General features: G+C 42.1%; 1 protein-coding gene across 7 annotated transcripts in view; it reads left to right on the top strand.

The window, feature by feature from the left end:
• MAPKAP1 (MAPK associated protein 1) overlaps positions 1 to 12,136 on the top strand; it is a 190,736-nt gene that overhangs the window by 84,374 nt on the left and 94,226 nt on the right. For all 7 annotated transcript variants that reach the window (XM_081103602.1, XM_081103603.1, XM_081103605.1 and 4 more), the window contains one exon: positions 10,377 to 10,486. In XM_081103602.1, coding sequence (XP_080959728.1) covers positions 10,377 to 10,486 — 110 coding nt within the window. The remainder of the gene's footprint in view (positions 1 to 10,376; positions 10,487 to 12,136) is intronic.

Raw genomic sequence — 12,136 nt, 5'->3', positions numbered from 1 at the left:
AAGCTATATAATGATTCCTCATCCTAATATAACTACTTTCATTTTTGTACAGTCATTTTCATGTGTATATACATACAGTTTCAGTTCTAGCATATATAGATAGATAGATATAGTTATTTTTACTTCACATTATATTACAAATTTTTCAATATCTGTTCTTAATTCCTGCATCCTACATTTATTATGTATCAAGGACCTAGACATAGACAACCCCTGTGCTCATGGAGCTTATGCTCTATTGGGAAGATAGTTGTCAAATCATTAGTATGTGATGAGCATGACAACAGAAATGGATGCAGTGGATGCCTGTCATAGGATGTTTAGATTGTTTTCTTGTTTTGCTTTTAAGTGATTCTATGATAGTCCTTGTTTATGTCTATTTTCTTTCTGTTGAATAACTTCCTTAGGATAATTTTTTTGTTAGTAGGATTATTGGTCAGAGTAGAAACATCTCTAGACTCTCACTTTGTGTCAATTTACAGTGCAATGTGAGCCTTACATCACAAGGTTTCATTAGAAGATTTTTCTTTTTACTTTAAAAGATGTATGCAGTGGCATTTCAATAGTTTTCCACTTGCATTGATATTCCCTATTGATTACATAAAAGAATTGTTCTCATTAACACATAATTTTTACACATAGATGTTAACATATGATCATAGTACTGTTTTAAACTGAAAGTCCTTTTTAAAACAATAGCTTTCAAATCAATGATTTTTAGTAGAGTAGGGTTGGGAGTGGAATGGATAGAAGTGTTTTACTATGAACCCACCTTCCCTGGAATGGAGGGAGTGGGGAAAAGGCAGAGAATAACAATAACCGCTTTAAACTTAATACTCTCCGCACAGCCCCTCCCCCCCCCCCCCCCGAATTACTTCCATTCCTGTACTTTCACTCCCAAACATTCAGACCGAATCAATCCTTTTTCTATTTTTAAAGTTCGGGAGAGTTTATTCCACATGTCTGGAGTGTTTCTGAAAACACGAGGTAAAGCAGAATCTTTATTTGTGAGCATTTAGAACAAAAGTGTCACTGAATTTTGTTTCTTTTTCTCAGTTGTCTGAGGAAATAGTGCAGATTACTGACCATTTGCCCTGTGTATATTTTATTGATTCAGCAACCTCCCATTCACCTTTCTGGCCTATAGTCTAAGTTAGAAATTTTTCTCCTGCAAATGCAGGACAGAGTAGACCTTCAGGAGTCTCCAGGGATGTGTCCAACCTTTCAGAGAGTGAAGTCCCAGCAAAATAAGTGAAGCCATTGCTCCTTCTCTTCATTTCCCCCCTTCCTCCTTGCATCTTTCTCCCAGTGGAAAAGGGATAGGAAGTATATAAACAGGAGTCCCTCGATTGCTGACTGCCAGCTACTCTGAGCTTTAAGGGAAGAAAAGTCAAAACCAATAAAATGGACAGAATCCCCCTAGATCAGAAGTCAGTAAGAGCAATTAAACAGCCCTCATATGTACACGTTTTACTTAAAACGTTTATTATATCAGATGGACATGGGAAAGGAACTGTTTAACTAAGACTGCAGAGCAAATAGAATCCAATCCGGATTTTGCTCTTTCGGAAAGGGACCACTGAGTGGGCAGACGGTGGTAGCACAAGAACCGGGCTGCCTCGGGCAGTGTGACCCAGAGGGCTCCCAGAGGCTGCCTTGGCATCTCTGGCTCTGCATAAAGGGGAAGCTCAGATGCCTTTTAAAGAGGCGAGTCCTAGGTTCCTTGCTCTTTCCTGTATGAGGGGTTTTCAAAAGGGTGGGTAGTTTTACTGTAACTTCTTTTTTTTTTCTTCTTTTTTTAAAATATATTTTATTGATTTTTCACAGAGAGGAAGGGAGAGAGATAGAGAGCTAGAAACATGGATGAGAGAGAAACATCGATCAGCTGCCTCCTGCACATCCCCCACTGGGGATATGCCTGCAACCCAGGTACATGCCCTTGACCGGAATGGAACCCGGGACCTTTCAGTCCGCAGGCCGACGCTCTATCCACTGAGCCAAACCGGTTTCGGCTACTGTAACTTCTTGACTTGATCTCCAGTACAACCCAAATGACCAGACCGTTATGAAAGGGTATCATTAGTTTGAAGCCTCTCTACTTTTATGTGATTTGCTTTGTGGTCTGGAGAGAACAAAATAAAAGAATACCAAAAGAAGAAAATTAGTATTTTTGCACACACACGATTCTGTAACCCCAGTAGCCATTATCTGATTTATTGCTTATAAGCACCTTTTTTTTTTTTTTTAACGTATAGACAGAGGGTTCCTGGTTTATGATGATTCCACTTAAGATTTTTTGACTACCTGGCTGGTGTGGCTTAGTGGTTGAGATCAACCTATGAACCAGGAGGTCGTAGTTCAATTCCCAGTCAGGGCACATGCCCGGGTTGCAGGCTGAACCCCAGTAGGAGGCATGCAGAAGGTGATTCTCTCCTATCATTGATGTTTCTGTCTCTCTCTCCTTCTCCCTTCCTCTCTCTGAAACCAATAAAAACATTTTTAAAAAAGATTTTTTTGAGTTTATGATAGTGTGAAAGCAACATCCATTCAGCACATATCCAGTAGAAACCATACTTCAAATTTTGAATTCGGATCTTTTCCCAGGCTACTGGTGTACAGTATGATAGCCTCTGATGATATTGGGCAGCAACAGTGAACTGGAGCTCCCACTTGCGCACGGGATCACAACAGTAAACAACCAATACTCTATAATATACTGTGTTACCTGGATTTTTTAAATATTCTGTTCTGAGTTAGCCTAAGCTAAGCTCAGATGTTCAGTAGGTTAGGTGCATTAAATGCATTTTCAGCCCTGGCTGGGTAGTTCAGTTGGTTAGAGTGTCCCCCTGATACCAAGATAGTGCGTTTGATCTCCTGCCAGGGCACACACAGAATACAGTCAGTGAATGCATAAATAAGTGGAACAGAAAATCGATGTTTCTCTCTCTCTTCCTCTCTCTCTAACATCAATAAATAAATACAAAAAAATTTAAATGCATTTTCAACTTATGATGTTTGCAACTTACGAGAGGTTTATAGGGATCATAAGTCAAGGAGCGTCTATATAAGCTGCAGATCACAGACAGGTAGTTACTTACGCAAGGTCATCCAGTTCAGTAAGGGTCAGAGATAAAATAGCATGAAGAATTTAAAAAAGAGAGATGCCTGTATTCTTTGTAACCAGGCCTGACAGCATGGGTATAAATTTTCCTAGTTATTTATTATTTGCTCACGTCATAGAGGACCAACTGTGTATTGTTTCTTTTCATTCTGTTGTATTAGCAAACATTTTCATTGTCCAGATTGTCCTGGTATATGGAAATGAGCATATGCAGCCTGTTTAATTTTGTATTTGTAAATCTGACTTGATTCTCTTTTTGGCAGCAGCTACTGTCTAGAGAAAAGAAAAGATTTTTCTTTGTCTCTTTAAAGTGGCAGAAATATTGGAGCAAGTAATAAAGATGGAAAGCATTAATTACATACTTCTAAGAATTTAAAGGTCAGACAAGCTAAATGTGTATGTTTTACTCACTGGAATGTCTGTCTGCTGATAGTGTGCCAGGATTCACTTTGTTCCTCCAATAAAAGCACACATTTCAGATAGCCATCAACTTACTTTGGTTTCCAAAAATTATACCAGATTGTTGCTTTAGTTGCTATATATCTTAAAAGTTTAGGGCTCACATTTCTGACATTAATGTGATTTGTTTTATGATCCAGCCCCTTTGGCCATGTTTGGTTACTATGTCTCATTTTGATTTCCTCTGTTCTCCCCTCAGCTTATGTTGGAGTCTGTCAGCTGCTGCTATGTACATGTCAGGCTAGTGACTTGTAATGTTTATTAATACAATGTCAGTCTTGCTGTTGAAAAAACTGTGATGCTTCTCAGAAGGTTGTGATAGAACGAAGCGTTTGATTTCCAGAACCTGTCTGCACTGCATGGTGAATACATTCTCAGATGTTATGCAGTTCACTGACCTGACAGTTATGGAACCCCGCCTGGGACCCCATTTCAGCAGGACATATTTGAACAGAAACAGTTTGCAAAACTTTATACACTTAAACTCCTGCCAAGGCAAACTGTTAGCCACTTGAGTTTGTTATAAATACCCAGTGGCAGTGGTTGGAAGTAGCCCACGGTGTGTTTTATATTCTGAACTGAATGTGAATGTCTTTGCGGTTATATAGAGTAGTAAATAATTGAGTTTGATTAGGGAGAGGGACCTCATTATCCCCCACCTGTGCCCAGCTGGAAGGGGAGGGTCGAAATGAAGCCATTAGCTGTCTCTCTTACTGGCATCTCAAAGAGCTCAAATACATCTGTGTCTTATTTTCTTTTCTGGCACAATCAGTCGAGCAAGCTAAGCAGGCATGACCGGATTTGGCAAGTCCCAAGGACTCTGGCAAAGATACACAAGGAGAAGGCGGAGGGCAGTCATTTTGGCTTCTCACTGCCCATTAGTCTAGCGAGTTATGTTTTTGGAAAATGTCTGTTTTGAAAAAGAGTACTTTATCCAATGTCAAACATCGCATACTCATACAATACGCTTTGATCTTTAAAAAAAAATATGTCATTGCAAGGGGAAACAAAATGTGGCATTCGCACTAGTGTAAACTCTCTTTATGGATAAAGTAATACCCAACGGGCTTGCTTTAAAGCAGGCATGCTACAGTTATTGCAAAGCTTTCTCTTGCTCATATATTTTCATTTTCTGCCTTGAAGTGCTAGAGAATGAACATGCATGGAATTGGGACCAGAGCAGGCTGGGAACTAGAGGGGTGTGTCTTCATCTCTGTTATGAACTGGTCAGGACTGGAGAATCGAATGCTACTCTTGGCAACCTTTTCCCACTCCCACAAACTGACACTGGCTCGTAAAACCATGGCATTCTCCAAGGGCTTTTCAGTAGGGACCTTATAAGTCATAGGGTTAGTCCAGAGTTGGGACATTTATAATCAAATTGAACTTGTTACAGGGAAGTTGAACTTTTCCATAGATTGCTCAGTGGTTCTGATCTGGAGGATATGCTCCCTGGAAGCCTCTTCTTCCCAAGCCCCCAGGACTGCCTTCTGGGCTGCAGAGAGGTTTAAAACCAAAGCTTTGGAGTCTGGCTGACCTGGGTCCAAGTCCTGACTCCTCCACTGATTAGCTGTGTAACTCCAGGCAAGGGTCCTAACCTTACCAAACCTTAATTCCTCCTTTATAATAAAATGGGACTGATAACAGCACCTGCTTTTTCTGGGAAGATTAAACGAACAAAGCGTGTCCTCAGTAAATGTTGACTACTGTCATTGTCTCATCATTATATATCACTTCTTTGTACATATAAAGAAGAGCCCGTAGTTATTATATTAACTTGCTTAGTAAGCATTTTTTATATACAGGTATCGTGTTAGCTACTTTAGAAGTATTTAGCCCTCACACTAGTCTTACAGTCTAAAATTAATATATCTTGTAGATGAGGAGACTGAAAGTTAGAGAGATTATATCATTTACCCAAGGAAGGCAGAGCTAGGACTCCATAGCAGGCTCCGTTGTAGAGCTTACTTCACTGCCTCCTGGTAAACCATCTTTCTGAGCATGGCATAGAGCTAAATGATGACTGTGTTTTGAGACCTCTCCACTAAGAAGCTTCTCTGACCCCCTCACCTCTACCCGCTGGGTTAAGTGCCCCTGTGCTTTCCCACTTCTCTGAGCTGGCTTCCATCTTTGCGCTCATCACACAGAACTATAATTCTTGGTTTGCTTCTTTTTCTCTCCCACTGGACTGTGCTAGTTGGGTTGGGAATCATATTGTTGATTTCTGAATCCAAAATAGGGTCTTTAATAGATGAGTGACCACAGGTAAATTTCCTAATGCCTCCAGACTTAGTTTTTATAAAATGGATGTAATAATAGTAAAATCTGCATTAGTTAATGTAGATTTTTAAAGCTTAATCAGCATCTGGCACATAGTAATTATTCAACAGATAGTAGCTGCTGCTATTATTGTTATAACTGTTGAATAATATCTTGCGCTTTTCAGATCAAAAGGCTCTTAGTCCCATTGAATTTCTCTGCAGTACCACCATGATTTTTACTTCCATCATCCCCATCCAAAGCCAATGAGTTAAGCTGAGGTGGAACACGCCTGCTTCTCGTTTCCTCTCTCAAAAAGGAAAACCTTGACAATGGAGCCTAGAGTGCTCTCCTGTGAGCTTCAAGGGGGGTTGATGCCTGGGCCAGAGAGAGGCTGCTTGCTGATAGTGCCGGGCATACTGCCACCATGCCCAGCAGACTGCACATTGTAATGGCCCTGTGCTGCCGATTAAAAAGCTGTGAGGGTTTCCCTGGCCTGTGTGGCTCAGTTGGTTGGAGTGTCGTCCATACACTGAAAGGTCATGGGTTCGATCTCCAGTCAGGGCACATACCCAGGCTGAGGCATGCAGGAGACAAATGATCTATGTTTCTCTCTCCCACTCCCTAAAATCAACTAAAAAATAAATAGACAAGAAAACAACAACACAAAACTGTGAGGGTTCAGATCCATCCTCCCAAATGAGCAATCTCTACTGAGGGGCTAGGGAATAGGGAACAAGTGGGCCTCTTCTCTTGGAGTGGTGACTTGGGACAAGGGGAACATAAGAAAACGAACATTTATAAACTCCTGTACTGTTTGCCAGCCTTGGTGCCAGGTGCTTGGCATTCACTGACCGTTTTATCCTCCTGACAGTTGTGTAGGGAAGTGCCCTCCTCATTTCACGGATGCAGCTGAGGTTCCACATGTTGAGGCAATATTCGGTTAGCCATGGGACCAGGATTGGAACCAAAGGGATTTAACTCCCAGCCCATGCGTTTCCTCTCTAATATGTTGCCTTCCAACTTGGGTTCTGGTTCCAGCTCGCTCCCTATAAATAAGCTTTTTAGATAAAGACCTGTGCCCCTGCTTCCCCTCTGTGCCCCATCACTTCTAGTTTAGTGCTTAGTAGAGAAATGCTTGTTGTGTTAGGTTAATGCTGGTATAAACACTTCCTGCTGGTAACTGGCTTTGCACTGGGACAGCGCTGAATTCCTCAAGTGAGAAATCTCTTTTTAAAACGCCCATACGTTTCTCAGTGGTTACGAGACTTGACAGGACCTAACTTTGAATTGACTGAAGCACTCCTAGCCGTTTAGTCAGCTCCCTGAAGTGGCACTTCAGTCTACACCCAGCGCAGGCAGCCCAGGGAGCTGTGGCAGGGCAGCTGCTTCTCAGTGGCAGTGCCCTAGGGTGCCCTGCGCTGGCAGAAAACCGGCCGTCTACCCACAAGAGGAGCAGGAGGAGGAGCAGTTTCTGAGTCAAGACTCTGGGTTTGCGGCCCACGTGCCTGTCCACCATCCACCTGTCCATCTGCGGGCTAGTCTCCACCATCCCAGGTCACAACTCCGAGACTGGAATGCAGCGCCACGAGAAAGGGAGGCAGGACGAGCGCCCTTCCCACCTGCCACTAGCATTTCCCCTAAGATCCTGGTCTTCTCAATCTCAGGCCCAATGCTCAGCACTGAGTAAAAGCAGCCTTAAAAGATGTATTTCAATAGACTTTTTAGAAAGCCCATAAAAAATCCTGGATATGAAGAAATGAGGCATAAAACTCAGAATGTTTGGAAGTCAAGCTGAAAATTGTGGTAGCAAGTCTCCCTATCCATTTATTAAATGAGAGCGGAACTTAGCAGTTGCACCTCGATGGGTTCTGAGAAGCACTTCCATTCTGTACTCTTGTGTTTTAGAGACATTTTACCCCCGTAAGTGCTGTAGACTTGGAACAGGGCCCAAGGTTGGCACCCATCTGAAGGGAGAGAAGTGTGGGGTGCGAGACTGACCCGGGGAGACTTTCATTAGGTCTGCCCGAGTGTGCAGTGTGTGGGTCGCAACCCCGCTCTCCTCTTAATGTGCACGTGTTTACCGCAATGGAGCCCCAGAGGAAGATAGCGCACACCCGAGAAGGCACATTCCGAGCCGTGCGTGCCCCTTCCCTTCACTGTTGTTTTCATTTTCCTCCCGTGAACCTTGCTACCCTGGCTTCAGCACGGAGGCTGTAAAGGAAGATGGAGAGCCGAGTTACCTCAGAATGATCACTATCGTTAACATTCACGGGTGGTTCACTTATCATTCCTGACTGCACAGACATGGCAGCCGCTCGGAAGCGTCCGCAGGTGTAGCATGGTGATACATATTACATTGTGCCACAATGGATTTATGTATTCTGTAACAAAAGAAAAGTGTAATGAAAAAATACAGAAGGTAATCCTTTATTCCTCCACCACACAATTTATCAGTAATGCCTGTGGATGAGAAGTGCCAGGGATTTCCTCGGCTCGCTCTAACCTTGTCACCCAGGTACGTTTTGGTAAAATGGCAGGAAAATACAGACCAGGGATTTTCCCCTGCTCAACAATCTTTTAAAAGGACACTTTTAATTTATGGAAGTTAGTCCAAACACAAGGCTTCCTTTTGAGCTTTTAGTCTGCCTGTGCTGAAAAAGATAAACATGTTGGTTTGAAATAATGCTATCAGCCAGCGGCAGATTAGGAGAGAATGTAAGCAATTTATAAGCAGACACATCTAAAATAGTTCAGGTGGAACCCAGGTGGATGGAAGTTCGTGAGACCCAGCCCAGTGCAGTGTGTGAGTACCCGAGAACTTGTGTTCCCTTTGAGGCCCTACTCATCCATCGCCCAACATATTGTCACAGATGGAGCGCACCCTGGCTTCTGAGGGGAGAGCAGGGGAAGCAAGTCTGAACGCAGATGATTGGCATTCGTTCCAAACACACACTGGCCTAGCGCCAGAGCAAATACCCCCAAGTTTATAAATGCACAAGGCACTTTACATTTCAGTACTCTTGCCAAAGTATCACTTACTGCATCACTCCCTAAATATAGTTTTTAAAAAAAGAGCTATTTCTTATTTTGCTTTGATCAGTAAAATAAACTTTTAAAGATTGTTCTGGGATGGGGTCCAGCTTCTGAGGTAAAGAATGGCCGCGGCTCAGGCTGATTCAGTAACAGAGTGTTCAGGAAAATTAGCTTGACAGTTCTCAGGCCTGCTGTTCGATAGCAAGAACTTGACCAAGTTAAAATGGATGATCGTGCTGGCTAGACCAGCGTCGGCTTTTGCTTTTTAACAAATGGAATGTCAAGGATTAAACAGCAAGCCGTGTGGAGAGGAGGGGTGTGGAGATGTCTTTGTATTAGGGAAGCAAATTGGGTCCTTGGTTTGGAGATCAGCCCCTAGCCCCTGTGGCAAGCCAGCCACCTGGTTGGGCCCAAGCTTGGGCTAAGGCCCCTTCAGCCTCTCCTACCACCAGGAAGCTCTCCCCTGGCTTAGCTTGGGGCTTGGCTTTTGTTTCAGATTCCTTGTCAATCTGAAGTTCTGCCATGTTTTTTGGCCACGTGCCCCTTTGAGATTCTTATGGGGAATGGGAATGCAACCAAACTCCTTGTGGCAATTCCCATGTTCCATAGTTGGAAACTCGGGTCCCATTTGTTACACGAGCTTCTTGGAATTGGCCCGTTTTGTCCCAGTGCCCACACATAGTGAGGAGTACTTGTGATGCTTGTTATTGCAATTACCAGTCTTAGCGAAGTTGTGTCTCAACAAAGGTGGGCTTCTGTTTTTAGGGTACTTGTTCCTTACCAGTTTTTTCCTATCTAGATGTGAACCCCACCCCCGCTTAGGTTCGATTGGCCACAGGCTTACAAGTAGTGATATGTTAGTATTTTGCCTTGTAATTATTTATGCTTCAGCTAATATTTTGTTTGACCTTTTAGGACTAGGTAGATTAAAACATTCCTACTGAAGTGTACCTAGAGTATATGTATTTTTAAAATATATAAATATAGGGTGTTTCTTTTACTGGCTAGTTAAGAAGAGCATTTTCTTTTCCTTATTCTAAATTGCTTTGGGCTGTCAGATGCCCCCGCCCCCATACACACAAACACATACATGACATTTTCCCTCCCAGGCTCCATGAGCTTTAATATGATGGCAGTGTCTGCCTGCAGTGACATCTACTGACACAAGCCAAGTTTATCGTTTGTCAATCCTTGCTGCAGGATTTGGCTTGGGAGCTGGTATGAGTGACCCACACAGACCAATTAGATTCAATTTGAGATAAATTAGAAAAACCTTCCATAACTCTGACCTCTCTTTCACTTGGGACTGTTCATACTAGAATGCTTTTCTGCCTCTGTCTCCATCTCTCTCTTATTAGAAGTAGCTTTTTTCAACCTCTTTTTAAATAATTGGCACTTCAATGTACACTTACTAAAACTTTCCTAAACACAGTGAAGACTGCAATATGCCATCCCTCTGGTTGAGTGTTGGTGATGATTTAATATTTGTCTTTTCCTACAGAAATGCTGCTCATGGATTCTCCCTTATTCAGGTGGACAACACAAAGGTCACCATGAAAGAAATCTTGCTAAAGGCAGTGAAGAGAAGAAAAGGATCTCAGAAAATTTCAGGTAGCATAGTTAAATTATACCCTGGCAATATAAGCTAAAACCTTGGTTAAAAGTGCTTGGTGTGTGCATGCGTGTGCTTGCATGTGCATATGTGCATGTTTGTGTGATGGCTGGCTTCTAGATGTTCCAGATATTGCTGCTAGAAAGTTTGTTTAGCAGGTCTACAGTAAACAAAGTGATTTATTTTTATCTTTTTTGCTTAATCCTCACCGAAGGATATTTTTCCATTGATTTTTTAGAGTGAGTGCAAAGGAGGGGGAGAGACAGACACACACATCAATTGGTTGCCTCTCACATGCACCCTGACCAGGGCAGGGGATTGAACCTGCAACCAAGGTACATGCCCTTGACCAGAATAAACCAGGGACGCTTCAGTCCGCAGGTCAACGCTCTATCCACTGAGCAAACTGGCGCAAGCATGTCAAACTCGCATGCTTAAGTTGCCCCTAAGCCTAAAGAAGGTACTGGGTCAGTGGTATATATGAGAAGAATGTGTTCATATTGGTGATGAAGCTTTGTCATTAATAATTTGTGATAGGTTAAGACAAAGCTACTTGAGCTTACTATTAGTTGGTGTAAAACTGTCTTGAAAACCAAATCAGTCCTAAATTTGCAGTAATTCTTCTAATTTCATGTTTTCACATAATTTTCAGTGGAGGAAACTTTTAATTTGTAGTGCTTGCAGTATGAAATAAAAGGGAAAAATGCATTTTTACCAAATGAGGAAAACTGTAAAAAAATTTTTTTTTAAAGATAAATCAATTGATTCACAGAAATGTCTGTTAATCTCTAATTTCTCATTACCCAACTTTATACAGAAATTAAGCTTCTGGCATTAGCTATGGTATTTAAAGGATATGGAAAAAAAATATTACCAATATAGAGAAAGAATTATTTTGAAAAATAGCTAAAAGGTTTGTCAGACCACAGACATCTTTAATATAAATCAACCTACATATGACATGTCAGGTATCTTAGCTTTGTAAGTAAATGAAACTTCTTAAACACCTTTGGCTTCATCTTTTGGAAAGGAAAAACATTGTTCAGGTTGAAGAAAATAGGTTTGTGTTCTTTTTAAGGGGAGGCACATAATCTGTTCCAGATTTAATTAGCTATCTTTAGATGAAAGCTGAAGTTTTAATAAAAGTTAGAAGAGATAACACAGTGAAGGACACGGATGAGCTGTCTCAAGGCCATATTCCAGGGGAACGATAAGAGCTGTAAAAAATGGCAGAGGAGAGCAATTGAATGGAGCAATGAAAATCTGATTCTCATAAAAGAGAGAGAGAGAGAGATGCTGGTAGGGGCGGTTGTAGATGAGACCTGCTAGCGTCTGCAAGCAATTTGGATGCTTGCCAGGAGTCATTGTTCACCCTCGGCTGTGGCGGCTCCGTCCAGATGTGCCAACTGCACGTTTCGGCTTTTGCCAGCTGACTGCGCCGTTTGATAACCAGCTCTCTGGATGCCCATCACTGGCCGCAGAGATAGAATTAAATGATGATGATCTTCCCACAAGTTGGGAGAGGAAACAATGCATATAAATCTTGATTTCATCTCAGCATGAGAAGTCTTTATCCATCATCACTCATAATGAACAAGTCGTTAGCTGGGATGAATGGTGTTCTGGTTTTTCCAAACACCTCTTTTGTT

This window comes from Myotis nattereri (assembly GCF_964212035.1).
Source record: "Myotis nattereri genome assembly, chromosome: 12".
Taxonomy (NCBI): Eukaryota; Metazoa; Chordata; class Mammalia; order Chiroptera; family Vespertilionidae; genus Myotis; species Myotis nattereri.
Note: the sequence above shows the minus strand (reverse complement) of the source record. Positions and strands in the feature narration are given on the sequence as shown.